Source organism: Pan troglodytes, chromosome 16 (assembly GCF_028858775.2).
Source record: "Pan troglodytes isolate AG18354 chromosome 16, NHGRI_mPanTro3-v2.0_pri, whole genome shotgun sequence".
NCBI lineage: Eukaryota > Metazoa > Chordata > Mammalia > Primates > Hominidae > Pan > Pan troglodytes.
In genome coordinates this window covers 69,858,491-69,881,865 of record NC_072414.2, presented here as the reverse complement: position 1 = coordinate 69,881,865, position 23,375 = coordinate 69,858,491, and the positions used below count along the sequence as shown (strand labels likewise).

Here is a 23,375-nt window from a genome sequence, read left to right as displayed (position 1 = left end):
GCCTTGGGCCAGGCCTGGGATAGTCAAGAGGTCACACTCACCTGTTGGGACCTGGCTTCAGCGGCTTCAATCTAGGCAATGACGTGATGGGCGGCTGCCCCTTCTTCTGTGCTTGGGGGAGGCAGGAGAGGAAGGTCAGGCAGGAGATCTGCTTCCTGCCCTCCTGATGCTGGTTGGAAGCAGGGCGCCCACCTGTGCCTGTCTCACCTTGCTGCAGGTGCATCAGAGGCTGAACCCCTCTCCTGATCTCCTGCAGGTGTGGATTCCAGGTTTCCAATGGGTGTCGGGGTGGGCTCCAGTGCTCTCCTGGCCCTAGGGAACCCTGGGCTCCATGAGGCCTTGGCCTAGCCAGATTGTTTCCCACACTGTCACCTCCCCACCCAGTCACCTCCCCAAACATAGGGCTGCATGCTCTGTGCCCTGGGTGGGACAGTGGAAGGAGTTCCACTTTCGGGGTTTGGATCACAGTAAAGCCTCTGCCATGGGGATGTGCTGGCTGAGACAGATGGGGTTGAACCAGCCATGATACATTGGCCTTGGGCAAGTCATCTGTGCGTTGCTTCCCTTTCCCCAGCAGCCAGAAGGGATAATAGCACCTATTTCACCCATACTCAAGTGTTCACTTGTTAGCAGGAACTGAGTCCCGGAGGAGGTGCAGGCGGAGCCATTGAGGCAGCACTGCAGCTGGACCTGGGTCTGAGTCCCAGCTCCTGGCTGTGATATGCATCACTCTCTCCATTTATTTATCTGAAGGACAGGGCTGTGCTGTTCTGGGGTCACTGTGACAATGCAACTGGCCAGTGTGAGTTGGTGGTGGCCTCCTGAGATGGTTTGAGGTGGGCTGGAGGTGTGTCTTGAATGCCCCCTCACCCCCACGGGGAAGATCCACTTAGGGAAGACTCGTGTCTGTATGGAGGAACCCACATTCCCTGCCCCTCAGTTATCCTCTGTCCTTTCCCAGCCCCCTCTGCTGTCCTGCAGGCTCTGGTGGTGGCCATCCAGCTTGGTGGCCATCTGGCTGGTCCACTCTTCCAGGTGGACCCTCTGTCCTCATGTGGTGCAGGTCCCATTGTGCCACCTCCAGACAGGCCATGCTAGCCCCAGGGCCTCCGTTCCCTGTTACCCAGCCCCCACCCCCAGGTATGTGCCACCTCCCTAAAGCCCACTGTGTCCACCAGCTGTGTTTGAACTCTGTCTCTGTGCAAGGCCTAATGCAAAGCCTGAAACAGCCTGGCTTGTAGAGGGCCAGGAGACCAAAGCTTGAAGACAGGGTGATGGTCTCCCAGAGCCCACTTAGCCTCAGCCCCAGGGCTGTGTCCATGCTGTTCCTGGCTCCAGTGAGCCAATTCTCTCCCCTGATGCCTGTAAGGGCTCCAGTGGTGATGGAGGTAGCTGGAGAGAACAAGGCTGTCTTAACCCTCCCTCTCTGAGAAGGCCCAACGGGGAACGTTTTAGGCATCAGGGCATTCCGGGTGGCATCTTCCAGGGACCCCTCCTATACCCTGCCCTGCCCTGGCTCTCTAGTGAGAAACTGCAGTTGCTTGGACAGTGGGGCTGACCCAGGACAAATGCATATGTTAGGCTGGTCTTCAGGGTGCTGGGGTAGGGGCAGGGGCACTTCAGGGATAGGAAGGAGAGGCCTGTGTGTTCCAGAAGTACAGAGGAACCTGGTGCCGGCCGCAGTCAACCCTGATGTGAAGATCTTTCTACCCACCCTCTTTGGTGTCTTGTTGCTGGCTGCTGTCTTTGGCCAGGTAAGCTCATGGTCTGGGCTCCTGGGGTCCGCTCACTGGGCCTGCCCCCTGCCTGCAGGTAGGGGAGCCTTTGGGCCAGGACTATCCTTGGCTCCCCTTCCAGGTGGTGGGTTCAAAGACCATTCCTGGGTTCCACCACCGCCAAGCCTCAATGGTGTCTTGATGGGCCCAGGAACTGCTGGAGCTTTCTAGGTTAAGACCCTTGCCTATCCCGGTGTTCCTCCCCTGCAGTAGGGGGCTGCAGGGGTCAGCCTCAGTCTCTGCCTTGGGAGCCTGCCTTACCTTGCCTGAACTCAAGCGATCTGCCTGCCTTGGACTCCCAAAGTGCTGCGATTATAGGCGTGAGCCACTGCACCCAGCCCAGCCTTGACTTTGAAATATATGTTGTACATCCGGACAGCAGTGAACTGTGGGGGAACACCAAAGATGAGGAGAATGAGAGAAGAGATACCTCCAATTAAAGGAGTTAAGAAGAGATGCTTGAACTTATGTTTTAAAAAGTCACTGCAGGTTGGGCACAGTGGCTCGCACCTGTACACACAGCATTTTGGGAGGCTGAAGTGGGTGAATGGCTTGAGCCTAGAAGTTTGAGACCACCCTGGGCAACATGGCAAAACCCCATCTGTACACAAAATACAATAATTAGCAGGCACGGTGGTGCCTGTGGTCCCAGCTACTCGGGAAGCTGAGGTGGGAGGTCGAGGCTGCAGTGAGCTGAGATCCACCACTCCACTGCAGCCTGGGCGACAGAGTGACACCCTGTCTTAAAAAAATAAAAAGGCACTGTTTTGGGGTTTTCTGGGTGAAACCTCTGTTTCCATAAAAAAAAAAAAGGGTCGAGACAGTATGTATTACTAATTGAAAATCATAACCAGATGCTTAGAGTAAATCATTGTATCATTTCAAAAACCAACCTCAGGATTATTAAAAGTTAGTTTTTAATAATTTTTTATTATTTCCTTTAAGCTTGGCTCATTCACTCAGGTCTGTCACTTCCAAGCCCATGTTTTACTACTTTGTAACCCTATTTGGAAGGAAAACTGCAGCTCACATTATGATCCATCCTGAGATGAAAAGTTTCACACATATACACCACATATACCCCCACCACAGTATGATGGCACCGCGACCCAACCTCGGGCAAATGGTACCACTGCCAGCAAATGCATTTTTTTCTTTATTTAAAATTTTTTTTCTGTATTTCTTCTAACAGCAGCAAATGCATTTAACATTTTATTGAGATTCTCAACAGCTGCCATTTGGTTTGTATAGCAAATTGTTTACAAAGTAACTTTTTTCCATTTTTGATATTTTAATGAAAATTATGTTCTTCAGTTTTAAAGCCCCATCCCTCTCCCAAAGAAAGGTTAGTAACTAACTACCAAGTAATGATTATTTAGGAAAAGAAGAAAAGCAAAACCAGCTTGTAAACACTTCTGGAACGTGGGTAAGGGGCCAAAGTCAAGACCTTCTGGGCCCAGTGCAGGTGCTAGGCTTGCCTCGGGACACCATCAGCACTTCCCCATCCACAACATCCTCAACAGCTGGCAGCCATGCGCAGACCCCAGGGGGCTTCCTGTTCCACAAGCTCCTCTCTCTTTTTCCTCTCCACCCTTGCTGTTGGGCCTCCCTTCCAAATCTGCCTAACAAAGGCAGCAGCATCTTTAATACTGTTCAGCTTTGTCAATGGAGATAGGATACTCTAGAAAGTTGAGAGATTCCCTGGTCCAGTCTGGGGGAGGAAAAAATATGCAATGTAGCATAGATGGTTTTACTTGTCCACTCAGACACATGCTCATACTTATTAGATGGATGTATCAGATGCTTCAAAAGTCCTGATGTGTAGTAGCACAAAAGCTGCTTGTAAAAAGGAAGTTGCAAAATGATAAAAATTTCTGCAGCAGTTCAGGCTCCTGATGACAAAGCTGGTTCTGATAAGTAGTTCTTTGGATATGCACAGCAGCTTTCGCTGTAAGTCCTGTGTTCCAGGGGTTTCATTTAGACCACGGGAAGTTGAAAGCAAAGTTTAAATGTTCTCTGCTGACAAAATGTGGTATATATCCATCAGTGGACTTCTACTCAGTAATGAAAGGAACAAACTACCAAAACCTGTTATATGTCATGGACCAACCTCAAAAACATTAGCTAAGTAGAAAAGCCAGACATGAGACCACATATTGTATAATTCCATTGATTTGAAATGTCCAAAAAAGGCAAGTTGATAGAGACGGAAATGGTCTGATTTACCTCAAGAGGTAGGGATTCAAGCTCTCTAGGGTACATGTGATACATACATGAGAAAAAATAAGGAAAAGAAAAGAAATTTATATGTAAATAAATGAAAATACTACTTCTCCCTGATTATAAAGAAAATTGCTTTCTTTTTGTAATAATTTGGAAGACAAAATATGAAGAAAAGTCTTTAATTTTGCCACTGAAAGCATTCTGGTTTGTTGCTTTTTATATTTTTTTATGCATATGAACATTTTAAAAAGTAGAATCGTAATATATAGTCTTTTGTCACTATGTTTTGGGCATATTTCTATGGCAGTAAATATATCCTTGGCGTCATCTTTTTAAAAGCTCGATGTATATTAAGTTAATCATTGCCACCCCAGAAGTAAATTTTCTTATATATATATTTTAATGGATGCAAGCAAGCATTTTGGGGCTGAAGTCATAGAAGTAGAATTTCTGGAGGAAAATTACATAAAATAGTTTTAAGATTTTTAATAGAAATTTTCAAATTATCCTGCAGAAAAATTGGTTCAGTTTATACTCCCAACAGGGGCAGAGCTCCAGTGTCCCCCTTCCATTTGTCCTCTTTGCTGATATTTAAGGAGAAAATCTCATTGTTTTCATTGTATTTCTTTGGTTTCTAGTGCTTTTGAAACTTTTTTTTTTTTTTTTTTGAGATGGAGTCTTGCTCTATGGCCCAGGCTGGTGTGCAACAGTGCAATCTCGGATAACTGCAACCTCTGCCTCCTGGGTTCAAGCGATTCTCCTGCCTCAGCTTCCCGAGTAGCTGAGATTACAGATGCCCACCACCATGCCTGGCTAATTTTTGTATTTTTTAGTAGAGATGGGATTTCACCATGTTGGTCAGGCCCGTCTCAAACTCCTGACCTCAGGTGATCCACCCACCTCGGCCTCCTAAAGTGCTGGGATTACAGGCATGAGCCACGGCCCCGGCCTTGAATCTTTTTTATGTGCTTATTGGCCATTTTTATTCTTGTGGGAAGTGCCTGTTTCTCCATTGCCTATTTTCTGGCCAAGCTCCCAAGTCACATTTCACTTAATTTTTATCCTGCTGATTGAAAGCATTTTAACATAAACAGAAGCAGGACAGACTGTAATTATCTAGATCTTGCTGTGTCACCCAGGCTGGAGTGCAGTGGCATGATCATAGCTACCACAGCCTCGTACTCCTGAGCTGAAGCAATTTTCATACCTCAGCCTCCCAAGTAGCTAGGACTACAGGTGTGTGCCACCACGCCCAGCTAATTTTTGAAATTTTTTGTAGAGATGCGAATTCAGTATGCTGCCCAGGCTGGTCTTGAACTCCTGACTTAAAGTGATCCTCCCACCTTGGCTTGCCAAAGTGTTGGGATTACAGGCGTGAACTACTGCTCCCGGCCGAGAGCTCATTTTGTTTGCTAGTGGTGATATTGGTATCTTTTTATATTTGAGGCTTTGGTGCTAGTGCTGAAGTATTACACTCACCATCCGAGGTTTGCAGGACTTTTGTTTTAATATTGAATAGATGGAACTGTTTACTTCTGCATCTTTGCAGGCATACAAAATGTGCCTACCAGCACTCTGCTTTATATCTATCGAAAGCAAGAAGTAATACAGTAAAACTTTGCCTGGCTAGAGGCTTTGGAAGAATGGAGTATTCTGATTTAATGCTATTAACTTGGAAGTGTGAAGGTGAAAAGAATTCAAAACTTACATTTCCTGTTGCATGCAATTTGAAAATACAGCCAGTGATTCCACTTTTCTTCTCTAGTAAGTTTGGACATTCTGATCTACTTGGTGTTTTATTATAGAAGTGCTAGTGTGCCTGAGACTTACATTGTGAAGACACTTTTTAAAAAACTTGAGGTAAGAGGGTGTAAATGGTATTGTGTGAGATCAGGCTGGATGAGAACTGACACTTGTAAACATACTTTTTAGGCTGAATCTCTGATTGCCATTTGTTTTCTTATTTAACTCATAAAAATAAAACACATTGGATGGAGGGTGGGAGTAGGAAGGAGATTTATGTCTTTTTTTTTTTTCATTTGGCCCTAAAAAGATTTTATTGAATCCTGCCTTTCTTGAGCAATGCCACAAACTTCATTCTTCATGAACTGAGTTTATGTTTGAATAGAAGATTGAGGAAGAACCGCAAAGAGGGTCATATTCATTATTTGCACTTAACCTCATAAAATTTCACCTATTCTTTTCTTTTTTTTTTTTTTTTTATTGATCATTCTTGGGTGTTTCTCGCAGAGGGGGATTTGGCAGGGTCATAGGACAATAGTGGAGGGAAGGTCAGCAGATAAACAAGTGAACAAAGGTCTCTGGTCTTCCTAGGCAGAGGACCCTGCGGCCTTTCACAGTGTTTGTGTCCCTGGGTACTTGAGATTAGGGAGTGGTGATGACTCTTAACGAGCATGCTGCCTTCAAGCATCTGTTTAACAAAGCACATCTTGCACCGCCCTTAATCCATTTAACCCTGAGTGGACACAGCACATGTTTCAGAGAGCACAGGGTTGGGGGTAAGGTCACAGATCAACAGGATCCCAAGGCAGAAGAATTTTTCTTAGTACAGAACAAAATGAAAAGTCTCCCATGTCTACCTCTTTCTACACAGACACGGCAACCATCTGATTTCTCAATCTTTTCCCCACCTTTCCCCCCTTTCTATTCCACAAAACCGCCACTGTCATCATGGCCCGTTCTCAATGAGCTGTTGGATACACCTCCCAGAAGGGGTGGTGGCCGGGCAGAGGGGCTCCTCACTTCCCAGTAGGGGCGGCCGGGCAGAGGCACCCCTCACCTCCCGGACGGGGCGGCTGGCCGGGCAGGGGGCTGACCCCCCCACCTCCCTCCCGGACGGGGCGGCTGGCCTGGCGGGGGCTGACCCCTACCTCCCTCCCGGACGGGGTGGCTGCCGGGCGGAGACGCTCCTCACTTCCCAGACGGGGCGGCTGCCGGGCGGAGGGGCTCCTCACTTCCCAGACGGGGCGGCTGCCGGGCGGAGGGGCTCCTCACTTCTCAGACGGGGCCGCCGGGCAGAGACACTCCTCACCTCCCAGACGGGGTCGCGGCCGGGTAGAGGCGCTCCTCACATCCCAGACGGGGCGGCGGGGCAGAGGCGCTCCCCACATCTCAGACGATGGGCGGCCGGGCAGAGATGCTCCTCACTTCCTAGATGGGATGGCGGCCGGGAAGAGGCGCTCCTCACTTCCTAGATGGGATGGCGGCCGGGCAGAGATGCTCCTCACTTTCCAGACTGGGCAGCCAGGCAGAGGGGCTCCTCACATCCCAGACGATGGGTGGCCAGGCAGAGACGCTCCTCACTTCCCAGACGGGGTGGCGGCTGGGCAGAGGCTGCAATCTCGGCACTTTGGGAGGCCAAGGCAGGCGGCTGGGAGGTGGAGGTTGTAGCGAGCTGAGATCACGCCACTGCACTCCAGCCTGGGCACCATTGAGCACTGAGTGAACCAGACTCCATCTGCAATCCCGGCACCTCGGGAGGCTGAGGCTGGCGGATCACTCGTGGTTAGGAGCTGGAGACCAGCCTGGCCAACACATCGAAACCCCGTCTCCACCAAAAAAATACGAAAACCAGTCAGGCGTGGCGGCGCGCGCCTGCAATCGCAGGCACTCGGCAGGCTGAGGCAGGAGAATCAGGCAGGGAGGTTGCAGTGAGCCGAGATGGCAGCAGTACAGTCCGGCTTCGGCTCGGCATCAGAGGGAGACCGTGGAAAGAGAGGGAGAGGGAGACTGTGGAAAGAGAAGGAGAGGGAGACCGTGGGGAGAGGGAGAGGGAGAGCGAGATTTATGTCTTTTAATTGCATGTCATTGTTTCTCATCAAGACAGAACATATGGTATCCCTGGCTTTGGACCTACAGAAGGAAACACATTTTTCTACCTGCCGTATGCCAGAGGTTCTTGAACACCTGGAGGGATGACTGCAGCACAGATTGCTGAGCCCTACTCCAGAGTTTCTGATTCACCAGGTCCAGGGTGGGGCCTGAGAATTTGCACTTATAAAAAGTTCTCAGGTTCTGCTGGTGCTGCTAGTCCAGAGGCTACATTTTTGAGAACCACTCTTGTCTACTAACTGTAAATTGTAGAACTCTAGAACAAAGCTTAGTTTGGTGTAGGAAAAGAAGCTCACAGGTTATGGAGCAAATCATGAAAGATTCAACCCTTGATCCCAGCCTCGTGTGGAATTCAGGTAACAATCAATACACAGTGACATAACACAATTCTTGGTTATCATGATTGCAAGTCATAGCCAAGTATCAAGTGAGAAATTCAGTTTCATTTGCAAGGCTTAGAGAGGCCAGGTGATTCTAGAAAAATAGGCCTTGTATTTGCTTTAAACCAGTAAAGAGCTTTGAGTGTTTATTAAATGGAAAGCTTTGTGTTTTTATTTATTTTTGACTATTTTATTTTATTTTTTGAGATGGAGTCTCAGTCTGTCACCCAGGCTGGAGTGCAGTGGCATGACCTTGGCTCACTGCAACTTCCACCTCCTGGGTTCAAGTGATTCTCCTGCCTCAGCCTCCCGAGTAGCTGGGATTACAGGTACCCACCACCACACCTGGCTAGTTTTTGTATTTCGAGTAGAGACGGGGTTTCACCATGTTGGCCAGGCTGGTCTTGAACTCCTGACCTAAGGTGATCCACCCACCTAGGCCTCCCAAAGTGCTGGGATTACAGGTGTGAGCCACCACACCCGGCCCAAAAGCTTTGTGTTTTTAAAGATATTAGACATGTTTCTTGTTTTTTAAAAAATCTTAATAATGTAGGAGAATAAGAGAAATGTTTTTTCCAAAACCGAGAAATCATTGTGATTATTTTACCTTATTGGAATGTTGGATAATATAGTCCACTTCATTCATTAATCATCAAACATGCTATGGATTTTCCATTTTTATAGGATTTGTGTCTTCACTGGGGTAATACTGGTAATTCTTATACTCCATCTGAAGATGAAAAATGTAGGCCAAAATCATAGACCATGCATAGAAGCTGGATAATGAAGACAGCTCTGGAGGAACATGTAGACACACACACACTGACACACATATATATAAAGTATAAACACATATATTTTTTAAAGTTTATTTTTAACATTTTAAAGCAAAAGCCGGTCCTCCCCTCTCCCGGAGTAGGCAGGCCCCGCCCCTCTCCCCGAGTGGGCGGGGACAGCAGTCGCATGGGCAGCTTTCCTTGTGGTGTCACAGGTTCCTCTGGACACACTGCTGCCTGGCCACACCTCCTTTCCTTTTCATCTTTCTCATTGACCAATGGGATCGGAGCATTAAGGCCACACCCCTATTCTGCATTCTAGTGTGGCCCTGGTTACGCCTCCTCTGGCTCAGTCAAACAGCAGCCTTGTAGGTGACTGGAGGTGTTCGCTGATGTGGCCCCAACCCTACCTCCCTCCCGACCCCATGATGCCAGAAGAAACTCGATGGAACAAATTGGCAGCAGTCAAGAAAAAGGTAAAAAGCCAAGAAAAAGGTCATGGCCCCCCAACCTAGCCAGAGATCCCCTCTGAGGACAAGACCACTCTCAGAGTCCATACCACTCTTGAGGCACACCGGGCTGGGCCCCCCTACCCCGGCGCCTCTGGGTTCCCCCCACCAGAGTCTTGTCAGTCAGCCCCGCCCCTTCAGCAAGCAGCCCGGCCTCTGCCCTCGCCAATCACCCTGCGGTGACTTTGGGCGGATGACTGCTGGGGCTCCCTGCTCCATATTCAGCCCTCAGGTCCTGCTGCCCCAAGCCCAACCTCCCTGGGTTCTTTGGGCTCACCTCTCCAAGGACCTGGGTCCCCCAGCCCCAACCCCCCAGCATCGCCAGTCATCCCGGGGTGACTTTGGGCTGGTGACTCCTGGGGTTCCCTGAGCAGACTCTGCTCTCCCCTCCTGCTGACCCAAGCCCGACCTCCCTGGGCTCTCTGGACTGGCATCTCCAAGGACCTGGGTCCCAGCCCCACATCCCCCCTCCCCCATCGTGGATCGGCAACTCAGCCAATGCACTGATGAGGTTCCCCCCACCCCCAGGAGGAGTGGAATGTAGTGATGTCACAGTCCCCCTAGGAACTGTCATTACTGCTGCAAGACTGGCCTTTGATCTTACAACCCAGTCCCCTAAGCATTCTCACCCCATTTCTGGTTCCTCTGGTCACAGCACAAATTTCCAGCTAGAGGGGAAATGGGGACTATGGGACCTAGGAGCAAGAGGTTTCAGGCTGCCTTACTCCCTTCACATAGACATCGACAGTGTGAAAAGCCTACACTTCCCCTGTGAGCTCAAAACGTTGACAGTATCTCTGGGTGGTAATGGGAGAATGGGTTTGGTTTGGTTTTCTCCCAGGCTTCTACTCTCCAGAGAGACTTTAACATTTTTTTCTGAGTTCTCCACCTCATATTCTAATTCTCCACGGTTCTGGGACCAGACTGCCCTTCAATCAGTGGTCTCTGAAGTGAGATTTGCTCATCTTCTGTGGAACAGATCTTGGGAAACTGAACTTGACAGCTTGAATCTTCCTCATATCATCTCAACTTGGGGTACATTGAGTGCCACAGGATAAATGTGGGAGATCTTTCTGAAGCATCAGTTTCCCTTGATTCTCTTGAGAGAGAAAAAGCATTAATGTACTTAGGGATGACCCTCACATAGGTTTTTAAGAGTATATCAGACTTCTCTCTGAAATGAGACTTGGGTTGTCCTCTTTCTGATAAATTCCCAGATTTAACAAAAAAGCTGCCTTCTGCCATGAGGACACATTGATATAAAAGTTTGAGAGATACTGGTGCACTTCTTCACACTAACAGACATGTGAGGATGTGTGACTCTAAACCACACAGCGTGTAGTTCCTGCCTATGTAATGTTTACTTTTCTTCCTCTGCGTCTGGTTTTGGTCCCCGGCAGCTGCTGATCATGGCAAAACCCCAGAGCTTGGAGTCAGAAGACCAAGTTTAAGTTCCATTATTGCCCCCTCCCCAACTTTTTTTTTTAGCCATAATATCCATCCCTCTCAATCACTAAGTGATTGTGACAACACCTTGTACAGTTGTTGGTGGCATTAAATCAGATGGTGTATAAGAGTATTTTGCAAAAACTGTAAGGAGGGTGTGGCTGTAGGGGCTGGTAGTTCTCATGAGTATTACTGCTCTTCTTTCCCACAGCTAAAAGAATATCAGCAAAGGAAGAGCCCTGGTGTTCCAGCAGGAGCAAAGACAAAAAAGAAAAAAACTGGCAGTAGCCCTGAGACAACCACTTCTGGTGGTTGCCACTCACCTGGGGATGTGAGTCTTGGCTGGCCAGGCTCCTGGGGACAGGGGGCCCAAGGGGCAGTAGAGGGTAATTGTTGAGATTGCTGGGTACTGGTTAAGAATTCTGGGTTTGAATCCTGCTTCTTCATCTGCTAGCGATCTGATTTATGGCAAGTTGCTTGAGCTCTTTGAGCCTCTCTTTTCACATCTGTGAAATAGGGGTAGTATTGTTTGACTTCCATTTGTGAAGTTTAAATGAGATTCCTTATTGTTGTTGTTTTCATGTTAACCCCTAGTACGTGGCCTGCTGTAAACACCCAGGATACCCAGGAAATGATCATTGTTGTTTGATTTTCCTGATCCCCACTCTCAAGGGGAAGTTGGGCTAATGAGTACAGCCACTTGCCATCAGGCTGTCCCTTTAGGAGTCACTGAAGGGGGCCCAGGGTGTGGTGAGGAGAGCCCCAGGCACTAGGAGCAAGAGAAGATCTAACTTGCCACCAGCTTGTTGGGTGACCACAGAAAAATCACTTCTTCCCCTGGGCCTCAGTTTCCTCCTCTGTAAGATGATACTGGATAAGATCAGTGTCTTTCAAACTTGTTTTTTAGCTGGAGTCCCCTTAGTTCAAGTGAGCTCTTATTCAGAAGTCTGTTTTTTTTAATGGAGGTGGAGGTCTGGAGCTCTACCAGATTCATCGCCCATGTCCTGGGCCTGAGGAGAGGGGTCCAGTGAGTGTATTAAGAGCTGCATTGGTCAGCTGACTCCACTCTGTGACTGCGTCACTCAGGGGACTTTTCCATCTATTTGTTCCTGCCCCTGGCAAGGCAGCAGGTGGCCATTTGGAAGAATGGCACAGGCCATGGTTTTAATCTCCTCCGCTTTTCTTCAGCATTTCCTTTTCCTGAACCCACATCTTCCTCCTACCCTGACTTTCTTGCTTCTCTCTAAGCCACTTCTGTCTTTCACCTCCTGCCCTTGTTTTTCCCTTGTCACCTCCTGTAGATTCAGGACATTCTACAGGTGCTGGTGTCCAACCTTAACTACTCTAGTGAGGTAGCACTCCCCCATTGGACAAGTGGAAGGTGAGGCAGTGCCAAGACCCTTCTCTGGCTTGCTGTCTCCAGCTATGCATGGCCCTGAGGCTTCTCTGGTTTGGGGAATACTTGGCCTCTGCCTTGTTTTATGTTGCTGCCATTAACCTTCAGCCTGTTTCTGTCTGCTTCTTCACCTGCTTGATTGATTGGGTTTTTTCCTTCCCCGCATCTTTTATCATCTTGGAAATGGTGAGACCTAAAAGTTTAAAAGTAATTTGGGAATAACGTACAGAGCAGGCATGTGGGGTTTGGGCCTTTTTATTATTATTATTATTTTTTTTTTTTTTGAGACAGAGTCTCACTCTGTCACCCAGACTGGAGTGGAGTGGTGTGATCTCAGCTCACTACAACCTCTGCCTCCTGGGTTCAAGCGATTCTCTTGGCTTAGCCTCCTGAGTAGCTGGGATTACAGGCACCTGCTACCACGCCTGGCTAATCTTTTATTTTTAGTAGAGATGCAGTTTCACCATGTTGGCCAGGCTGGTCTTGAACTCCTGACCTCAAGTGATTCACTCCCCTCAGCCTCCCAAACTGTTGGGATTACCTGTGTCAGCCACTGTGCCCGGCTCCTTGCTGTTTTTATACTTTCTCTATATACATAACTATTTCCCATGTAAGTTTTTTTTTTTTTTAATTTCTCATTTTTATTACTCCTGCATCATCTGTTACCCTGAAGGATCTGGAAGTAAGAGGCCCTGGGCCGAGGTGCAGTGACTCTGCAGGCCAGCCCTCCAACCTCCTCTCACAGTGGGGGCTGGGTGACCCTCTGCCAGCTGAGACAGCCCACACACACCCCAGCCCTAATGATTGTTCTCTCTACCTCTCCCCACAATCCTCTTCCAACTCCTCCTGTCTGCATGCGCCTCAGAGCCAGTACCAAGAACTAGCAGTAGCCCCGGAGTCAAGCTCCGTGACAATCGATCAACTCAATGAAAACATAGAATCATTGGTAAGAGTCCAGTGGGGTCCCCTGATTCCATGCTGCCAATCCTGGGCTTTAGTTTCCCCTTGGGGCCCTGAAGAAAGGGGCTGGGGGCCCCTGGTGCCAAGGGCAAATGGGGAGCTGGAGCACCCAGGCCTCACCTGGAGGGACCCCAGAGCAAGGAGCATGCAGCATGGCTCTTCTGTCACTGCCCTCTTTGCCGACTCTCTCTTCTCCAGACACCCCTGCTCCAGTCCTTGCCACACACGCCCTGGGGTTGTCACCTCTCAGGGAAGCACTAGCCTGACTGGTTGTCAGGGGCCCTGTATTTCTGCCCTGACTCAGTCCCTAATTTGCTTTGAGTATGGACAAGCCACCTGTCCTCCTTGGGCTCGTGTTTCCGGAGGAGGTAGAGCATCAAAGTTCTCTGTTAGCTCTGAGAGTCTGAGATTTAAAGGCCCCTAGAATGGAAACCTGAGGGCCAAGGGCTCCTGTCTGTCCTTTTCCATCCTATATCTGCTGTGAAGAACCGTAGCTTGCCCGTATGTGCTCAGTAACTGTTTGTTGAATGAAGGCACCTTTCTAAATCACAAGCTGGCAGAAGGGTGGGCCTTCCTGAGACTCCCTCTCTAGAGGTTTATGTTACTGTCCTTTTGAGAGAATCCAGATTCAGACTTTGAGTTCTGTGGCTTTGGGCAAAAACCAACAAAGACCCAAATCCTCTGTCCTTGGGTGCTTGAAGAGGGTTGACCAGTTCGTGTCGCCATTGGGTCTGAGAATGTTGCCTTTAAAATCCATTCCTGGTTCCTGCCTACCACTTCCAGGTCTGGGGAATAGAGTTGAGGGGGCCACTCTCAGTCACCTGAATTTGACTCTCCCCACAGAAACAACAGAAGAAACAAGTGGAACATCAGCTGGAAGAAGTAACGTGATTTCTTTGCTTACAACATGACTGCTGGGTTTGGGGGGCACTCAGATGCAGAGGTGCCAGTCTCATCTTGCCCACTCCCAGCCTGGGGAAGAAGGCTCACCCCTCAGATTCCACCCCATCCCCATAGGGTCCCTGATAACCTGGTCCCATGGGTGGGCCTGTCCTGGGACATTGGTGGCATTCTGGGGGCGTGCCTCTTGCTGTGCCATCTCGGCCTCCCTGTGGTAAGAGCTCTGTCTTCCTCTTCCTATAGGCAAAGAAAGCAAACAATGAAATACACAAAGCACAAACGGAGCAGTTAGAGGTGAGTGGAGGGTGGGGAGCTTTCTCCTGTCCTCTGGAGAATGTTTCTTTCCTTCTCTTTCAGCATTTCCTTGGCTTTTCTCCCAAACGTTCAATTCCAGACAATCAACATCCTCACATTGGAAAAGGCAGACTTGAAGACCACCCTTTACCATACTAAACGTGCTGCCCGACACTTCGAAGGTGGGAATTTGGGCACCCCATCATCCTTCAACCTGTCACTTTGACAGGTCTTTAGGGGGAGTCCTTTGGGCTCCATCTCAACCTCTCTCATTACAGAAGAGTCCAAGGATCTGGCTGGCCGCCTGCAATACGCCTTACAGCGTATTCAAGAATTGGAGCGGGCTCTCTGTGCTGTGTGTACACAGCAGCAGGAAGAGGACAGGGTGAGTCCAACCAGCTGCCCCATCCCCTGGCAGCCTGGCTTCCCAGATGGAGGAGTGAGCCTAAAGGTCCCTTCTGCAGGATGGAGTGTCCTGCCCAGAAGGCAGCATGGTCATTTCTCACTGCTTTTGTGTATGGCTGTTAGAGGCAGCCTGGGGCTGAGTCAGCTGCTGTGGGTGAGTTGGGGGGCACTATGGGGAGTGAGCACTGGATGCAGAGCTCAGAGGCCAAGTGCCTGCCCTGCCCTTTCCTGGCTGTGGCCTTGGGCAAGTCCTAGGTGGGGTATTGGATAGTTGTTCTGTGAAGGTACAGAAGAGCACCTTTAGTATGTTACCATTTCTGTAGAGAGAGGAAAGGGGTGTGTGTGTGTGTGTGTGTGTGTGTGTGTGTACTATGATAATATACAAAAACATGTCTGCAAGCATTCATAAAAAACTCAGGAGAGAGTAACAGGGTGCCTGGGAGACACCTCCCTTCTGTACCTTCTGAGTTTTGGACTATATGAATGTATCATCCTTTCAAAAAGTGAACAAAAGATTAATTTCCCCCTTCCTATCTGTGTCCCCACCCCCAGCAAGAAAAATGGGCTTAGAGAATAGGATAGACCTGGGTGTTCAAATCCCAGCTCTGTCTAAGTGATCTTAGGCAAGCACTTAACCTCGAACACTCGATGTTTTTCATCTACACAATAGAGGTAATCCTAGTAACTGTCTCATATGGTGGTGGTGAGGATTAAATGGGATTGCTAGCATGGAACCTGGTGAAGCACTCCATAATGGTTCAAACAGTGGTAGTAATAACAGTAATAACAATAGCAATATTATCTGATCTCTCTGGGCCTCTGTTAGCCAGCTGTAAATTCGATCTCTTTCCCTCTCCCTTCCAACTTTACTGAGTTCTTTTAATAACCAGGCCACGGGCTTGGAAATGCCTTGACCTTTACTAACCGAGATGTATATTGAGCCTAGCCCTAGCCCTTTTAAGGGGCACTGCCTGAGCGCCCCAGATCGAAACTTCTCACTCTTCACCATCCAGTCCTTGAGCTGCAGAGAAGCGGTCCTCCAGTGGCGGTTACAGCAGACCATAAAGGAGCAGGCACTGCTGAACGCACACGTGACACAGGTGAGGCTTTGCAGAGGGAGGGATGTGGAAGGAAGATGACCCCAGGTGGCCAGGAGCAGGTGAGGACCAGTGACAGCCCTTCCTAACTTCTCTGCCCATTTCTTGCAGGTGACAGAGTCACTAAAACAAGTCCAGCTGGAGCAGGACAAATATACTAAACACATAAAAGGAGAGAGGGCCCGGTGGCAGGAGAGGATGTGGAAAATGTCGGTGGAGGTGAGGTCTGACCCTTCAGCCCGCACTTTAGATAGGTCACTGGATCTTTCTGGGCATCTGTAAAATGGGAATAGTACAGCCAGAGGTGGTCATGGGTCTGGGCTTTGTGGAGATGGGGGCAGAGAGTGAGATGGTAGCCTGTCCAGCCACCAGCCCCTCTCTCCAGGGCCCTTTCCCCTGTGCTTTGGGCAGGCTCGAACATTGAAGGAAGAGAAGAAGCGTGACATACATCGGATACAGGAGCTGAAGAGGAGCTTCTCCGAACTCAAAAACCAGATGGGTAAGATGGGGCTGGTGTGACCTGGGCGCAGGACTGGCATCAGAGGTCTGTGGGGGTGGCTTAGAATGCCCCAGGGAGGTGGGTGGATGGAAGGGCTTTGAGGCAGAGGGAAAGAGGTCTGTGCCAGGAGATGGCAAGTTTTGTCATCTCCATGAGCCTCAGGGTCCCCATCAGCAAAGAGGGAGGAGTGCCCGTTGTCAGCCACCCACAGTGCTCTCTATGTGAAAGTGGCTTGGAAACTGGCTACCATCAGGTGCGAGGAATCATTAGCAGTGAGGCCAAGTTTGGGAAGCCTGAGAGGAGCTGTGCATCAAGAGGAGGGTTTTTTTTTTTTTTTTTTTTTTTTTGAGGTGGGGGTGGGTAGAGGGGTTGGGGAATCCAGAGGCCCTTATTGTCTGCTTTGTTTCTCAGCTGAGCCCCTATCCCTGGTGCCCCCAGCAGTGACCTCTGTGGTGGAACAGCTACAAGATGAGGCCAAACACCTGAGGCAGGAGGTGGAAGGTCTGGAGGAAAAGCTCCAATCCCAGGTGGAAAACAATCAGGCCTTGAGTGTCCTGAGCAAGGAACAAAAGCAGAGACTCCAGGAGCAGGAGGAGATGATCCGAGAGCAGGAGGCGCAGAGGGTGCGGGAGCTGGAGAGACTGTGTGAACAAAACGAGAGGCTTCGGGAGCAGCAGAAGACGCTACAGGAGCAGGGTGAGAGGCTGCGAAAGCAGGAGCAGAGGCTACACACGCAGGAGGAGAGGCTGCGAAAGGAGGAGGCGAGGCTGCAAAAGCAGGAAAAGAGGCTGTGGGACCAGGAGGAGAGGCTGTGGAAGAAGGAGGAGAGGCTACAAAAGCAGGAGGAGAGGCTCGTGCCCTTCCAGAACCACAAGCTCGACAAGCAGCTGGCCGAGCCACAGTGCAGCTTCGAGGATCTGGTGGGTTGCCCTACCTGGGGAGCCTGCCCTCATCCCTATCCCTCCAGGCCTTTGTTTCCCCACCTGTAAAATGGGCCAGTGTAGCCCTCACATGAAATGGTACTTCTAAAGGCACCTGTGAGCTACAGCTCATCAGGCTCTGCTCTGATGGCTGTGGGGGAGAAGGGATGATTTTTCTAACCTGCCTCCACCCTTCCTGGTGATATGGGAGGCAGACACCAAGGTCTGGTGTCTCCAGCTGCAGTGGATGGCCACTGATTGCTTCTCTCTGTCCAGAACAACGAGAAAAAGAGCACACTGCAGCTGGAGCAGCAAGTAAAGGAGCTGCAGGAGAAGCTAGATGAGGTGAAGGAGATGGTAACCTCCACCCCATCCAAGAAGGGCTGGGAGGCGGGCACCAGCCTCTGGGGAGGGGAGGTGCCAGGCCAAAGGCAGCTCCAGCTGGGAGGCAGGTGACCCCAGCACCCTCCAGGGCAGCCCTATGACTGTTTCTTGCTTCCTGCCCTCTGACTTTTAGAGGTGGGTAGCCCTGGGCTCCTCCCAGATCGGGACATCATCATCCCAGCTAGAGGCATGGAGCCCCCAGTCACAGGGGAAAGACAGTGGTACAAGAGGCTCCTTATCCAGGCACGGTGGCTCGCACCTGTAATCCCAGCACTTTGGGAGGCTGAGGCAGGAGAATCACTTGATGTCAGGAGTTTGAGACCAGCCTGGCCAACGTGGCGAAACCTCACCTCTACTAAAATTACAACAACAACAAAAAGTTAGCCAGGCATGGTGGCGCATGCCTGTAATCCCAGCTACTCAGGAGGCTGAGGCACGAGAATTGCTTGAGCCCACGTGGTGGAGGTTGCAGTGAGCTGAGATTTCACCACTGCACTCCAGCCTGGGCCACAGAGTGACACTGTCTCAAAACAAAACAAAAAAGCCTCCTTAGATTCAAACTGGATTCTGGCCTGGGTTCCACCGGTCACCATTCAACTACTGTTCATCTCTAAGTCTCTGTTTCTGTGACTTCAAAAGGAAGTTAGCATTTTCCTTGCAGAGGTGCTGAGGATTGAATGAGAGAATACCTGGAAAGCATTAGGCATGTAGCACACTTAGCAGATGGTGGTTGGCTCCCTCTGCTTTTCCACCAGTCTGTGGCCTACAGTTTAAATGGTGGGAAGAAGGACATGAGATTTGAGGCTGGGGAAGGAGGTATGGGGTTCTAGGCAAGGGAGGAAGCCTCTTAGGCCTGGAGCAAGGGACCAGGGTCCTGGGCAGGTGACAGAGCCCCACAGTGCCCTAGCTACCCTATTAATGGGCCCAGAACCTGGAAGCCAGCCACCATGTGCCCTCATGCCCAGGGTCTTCCTGCAGGTGGAGATGAAGAGCCAAGAGTCTCAGAGTCTGCAGCAGCAGCGAGACTAGTACCTGGGTCACCTGCAGCAGTACATGGCCACCTATCAGCAGCTGACCTCTGAGAAGGAGGCGCTGCACAGGCAGTTACTGCTGCACACCCAGCTCGTGGACCAGCTGCAGCAGCAGGAAGCTTGGGGCAAAGCGGTGGCTGAGATGGCCCACCAAAAGTTGCAGGAGACCCAGGGGAGGGAGTTGCTGAGGACGGGGCCCCAAGGGGGATGACCTGGCAACCTCCGTGCCTTCTCACTCTGTTTCCCGTCCCCTTAGGAGCACCTAGAAGCTGCCAGCCAGCAGGACCAACAGCTGGAGACTCAGTTGAGCCTCATGGCTCTCCCTGGAGAAGGTACAGGAGACCACTCAGAGGAAGAGGAGAGAGCCCCAGGAGGAAGGGGGGACTGTTAGCAGCATAGGATTGAGGGGTTGGAAGAGACCTTTAGAACAGCTGGTCGTTATGCCAAGCGGGTGTCCGCACTAAGTTCAGCATCAATATGGTGACCTCCTGGGAGCAGGGGGCCACCAGGTTGCCTAAGGATGAATGAACTGGACCAGATCAGAAAGGGAGCAGGTCAGGACTCCCGCACCGACTGGTAGTGGGACTGTGCCTGGGCAATATAGCAAGATCTTGTTCTTAAAAGGAAAAATAAAGAACAGCAGCTCATTCCCCTCTGGGGAGAGGCTGGCTCAGGGTTACACATTGAGGGTGAGGACAGAGGTGGGCCCACAGTACCTTCCTTGTTGGGTTGTCTGAGGACCCCTCTGGCCACCTCCCCACAGGAGATGGAGGAGAACATCTGGACAGTGAGGAGGAGGAGGCGCCTCGGTCCACACCAAACATCCCAGAGGACCTGGAGAGCCGGGAGGCCACGGTGAGCCTGACTTTCCCTGCCCCGCTTTGCCACCTTCCTCTGTGGTCCCTCCCAGAGCCCCTTATGCTCTTGGTTTTCCTGCCTTCTGATTTCTGTGGCCCCTCACCTCTTCTGGGAGGCAGTGGTCAGACACCTTGTCACCTGTGACCAACAGGTGCACTCTCTGAGGCCCCAAGGGAAGGGACTGTGCTCCAACTTCCTGCCTCATTTGCTCTGTGTATGCCCCTACAAGAATACTCACCTCTTGCCTTCAAGTGGCATTTTTCAACTCCGCTGGAGCCAGTTCCCAGGAGGAGCAGGCACGGCTATGTGGGCAGCGGAAGGTGCGAAGGCTGTGCTGCCTGCACCTGGCTCATCTGGTGGCCTTGGCCTGGAAGGAGCCAGAGGCAGAGGCCCCAGCCCCAGGGAGGACTGGAGATGAGTTTGTGTGTGGGGAGAGCTACCGGGCCCTGAAGGAGGCCATGGTGAAGCTGAAAGTGAGTGAGTCCTGGCATGGGCCAAGAAAAGTGGGGGCGGGGCAGAACAGGTCACTCCCGAGATGTGACCCCATTATTTTGGCTCCAGAGCAGCTTTATGGACCTCCCGAAGGAGAAGGCGGACGGGACGGAGCAGGTGGAGGGACGAGAACTTGGATTCGTCCAGCCTTCTGGAATGACAGATGGCATGAGTGAGCAGGAGGCCAGGGCATGGGCACGGGGAGCTGCAGGGCCATCAGAGGGACCCTAGTGTCTGAGCCGTGTCCTCTTGTAGGAGAGTCCTTCACCGTATATGAAAGCCAGGGGGCAGTGCCAAACACGTGGCACCAGGAGATGGAGGATGTCATCAGGCTAGCCCAGAAGGAGGAGGAGATGAAGGTAGGGCGTGCAACATCTCTGTGGGGGTGGGGGTGGGCATGGGCACTGGCGCAGGCTCCAGGGTGGGAGCTGAGCACCCCTCCCTTCAGGTGAATCTGCTGGAGCTGCAAGAGCTGGTGTTGCCCCTTGTGGGCAACCATGAGGGGCATGGCAAATTCCTCACCGCTGCCCAGAACCCTGCTGATGAGCCCACTCCAGGGGCCCCAGCCCCCCAGGAACTTGGGGCTGCCGGTGAGCAGGATGGTGAGTAGAGCTCTCAGGCGGAGTGGGCAGGCAGGAGCAGGGGAGGCTCGCACTGTGCTCAGACCCCCGCCTCCCTCTCTCCGAAGATTTTTATGAAGTGAGCCTGGACAACAACGTGGAGCCTGCACCAGGAGCGGCCAGGGAGGGCTCTCCCCATGACAACCCCACTGCACAGAAGATCGTGCAGCTGTCTCCTGTAATGCAGGACACCTAGGAGCACCCAGGCTTGCCCAGCAAACCCTGCATGCCATTCTTTTACCAGGCAGCCGAGAACAGGGAGATAAACATCATCATCTTCTAAGAGCTGGTCAAGAAATTTAAAACAACAACCACAACAAAAAGTTACGGGGTTCATCTCCTACACAATTCATTTACTCCGTTTGAATGCTAGAGCCACTCACATTTATTTGTGTTTCTAATTTACCGTTTAAATTTATTTGTAAAAAGTTAAGGGAGAGTTGGTCTTTCCCTGATGTTCTTTCTGGCATCCTTTAGCATTTTTATTTTTTACTTGATAATTGTAGGTCATTAGCACGCATATCGAGTTTGCCCTTAGGTGGTGGGAATTCAAACACACAAAGACGCACTATTTGCACAAAACTATTCTGGCTGGTTTGGAACAGGCTGCCATGCTTTTTTAATGTTATTGCAGCATGTATATTCATTACAGAATTCAGATAAAATGTGCTTATGTTCTGCTGTTACATTTGATCGAATCCTAACCACAGCGAGCTCTTCATTAGCTCAATATGTGGTTTGCCCTCAAGTGCGCACCGTTTATTACTTTGTAATATGCCACTGTGAGTACTGACATTTTGAGTTGTTTAAAGGCCGAGAACTGGAAACAGCCTTTCCCCTATTTTCTGTGTATTGGGGATGGGAGTCATAACATTTTGGGGAGCTTTTTAAATCTCACAGAAGAGGAAAGTGGCCTGCTCTGGCAGGTGTGTGCAGGATACAGTGTGTTTCATTTGTTCTGGTGCCAAGAATGAGCGCTGTACTATGGTGGATCCCTTAGGATTTGTGTGTGCTCTGGGCTCATGAAGATATTGCATCATGAGCTGCAGTTGTACCCTTTCTCGATGACCAAAAAAGGGATTATTTCTGAGGAATGAAAGGCTCCCATCATTGACTGTGGATGTGGAAAACCTTTTCTAGCTTAGAGCATTTATATCTACAATACATTTTAAAGTCAGAGTTCATTTTACCTGTTTTAATCACATGAGTATATGTCCCAGTACACAAAAGGGCACCGGTTGGCATTCTTCTTAAGGTATTTAGTAAAGATCATAAGAAATCCTTTAAGAGTTTAAATGTCCCTGGAAGAGGCATACAGGCTCTACTCAAGAATGAATTTGAGTGAAGGAAAGCTGTGTGACACCTGGCCTTCCTCTATGTTCATGGAGCTTCTTTGAGGCTAGAAGATTGATTTTATCATCTAGACCTCTCTGGCTAATACCTATTCTTCAGCCACATTGGTTTCTCTGACATAGGAATTTACTTCTTTTCTTTGAATGGAAAACACTTTAAAAATAATAACAACCATTATTATAAACCAATATATGAGAGAGTACTTAGTTGAAACAAAAAGGAGTTGTAGTAGACAGTATTATACTACATATGAAAATCAAGGTGAAGTTTATGCAACTTAAAATGTTTACAAGCCGCAGTGCAATCTAATGTTTGTGAATGTCCAAGTATTATGAGGAAAAGTGTCTATACAATCACAGAGTTATGCTTCCTCACAAAGTTCTTCACAAAGAGTGAAAGATGTTTTTATACCTCTCAGTTTCAGTTAGAGGCATATTTTGTGCCATATTTATGTTAATGTGCCTATACATGATGAATGAGTTATTTCAGTCATACATTGCCTAAGTCATAACTTGAAGATGCTTGGGAAAGAATCAACAGCTAAAATTTCATGAAGTTCTAATGTCTGTGTTCCAAAATACGTCACATTATTAGGATGCAGGGAGAGATGTGTGTGCGCTCCCTGGGGTGGGCATTTCTAGTTACTAGACCATCTCCATTTTTAGCATTTGGCATCTTCATGATACTTTTATACATATGACATTAATAGGAGAGCAATAATACGATTTTACAGATAGAATAACAGATGTGCCTGCATTCACTGAAAGAGTGCAAATATTAAGTCCTTGTGACTTCGACTGACTCTTCCAAATTGAATGAATTTATCAATGCATTAGATGAACTCAGTTTCAGAATTATAAAGAAAAACTGTTAGACCAACGAATGTGGCTAATTAACAGTAGGATGATTTCTAGCCCGAGGGTTTAAAATGGACTTAAAGACCTGTTCTTGCCTTTTATTTTCTGAACTTGCCGCTTTTGCGTTCTTTGAGTTCAGTTTAAAGACAGTTTAAGTCCAATTTAGACCCTCGGGCTAGAAATCATATCACTGTTAATTAGCCACCTTATTTGGTTTAACAGTTTTTCTTTGTAATTCTGAAGCTGGGCTTACCTAATACATTGATAAATTATTTTGAAGGTATTTTTATATCTTCACTTTTACCCTGATAAAGATAAACGACTAGGAATGACCTTCAGATAGCCTTT

General features: G+C 49.4%; 1 protein-coding gene and 1 pseudogene across 6 annotated transcripts; both read left to right on the top strand.

Annotated features, from left to right (window-relative positions):
- The first annotated feature begins 9,276 nt into the window (after positions 1-9,276).
- Positions 9,277-21,502, top strand: LOC112207948 (golgin subfamily A member 6C-like). Of its 6 annotated transcripts, none has more exons than XM_054667063.2 (18): positions 9,277-9,482; positions 11,173-11,292; positions 13,223-13,303; positions 14,161-14,199; positions 14,461-14,511; positions 14,612-14,693; positions 14,790-14,896; positions 15,930-16,016; positions 16,125-16,232; positions 16,425-16,512; positions 16,924-17,432; positions 17,709-17,777; positions 19,104-19,179; positions 19,611-19,702; positions 20,267-20,369; positions 20,453-20,556; positions 20,646-20,799; positions 20,886-21,494. In XM_054667063.2, exons 1-18 carry the CDS (start codon positions 9,399-9,401, stop codon positions 21,011-21,013), a joined length of 2,082 nt encoding a protein of 693 aa, XP_054523038.1. In that variant the 5' UTR covers positions 9,277-9,398; the 3' UTR covers positions 21,014-21,494. The 6 variants fall into 6 exon arrangements, with proteins under 6 accessions (XP_054523038.1, XP_054523041.1, XP_063650313.1 ...); XM_054667064.2 differs by having other exon boundaries at positions 9,333-9,482; positions 16,951-17,432; positions 20,886-21,476; XM_054667066.2 differs by lacking the exon at positions 17,709-17,777 and having other exon boundaries at positions 20,886-21,486.
- On the top strand, positions 9,477-10,175 carry LOC129137147 (basic proline-rich protein-like; annotated as a pseudogene).
- Positions 21,503-23,375: the final 1,873 nt, after the last annotated feature.

Bases quoted from the DNA above. Each gene is read 5' to 3' on its own strand.
- LOC112207948 (XM_054667063.2), top strand. From the start codon at position 9,399: ATGTGGCCCCAACCCTACCTCCCTCCCGACCCCATGATGCCAGAAGAA. The intron at 9,483-11,172 runs GTAAAAAGCCAA...TCTTTCCCACAG, and splicing joins TGGCAGCAGTCAAGAAAAAG to CTAAAAGAATATCAGCAAAG. The intron at 16,017-16,124 runs GTGAGGCTTTGC...CATTTCTTGCAG, and splicing joins TGAACGCACACGTGACACAG to GTGACAGAGTCACTAAAACA.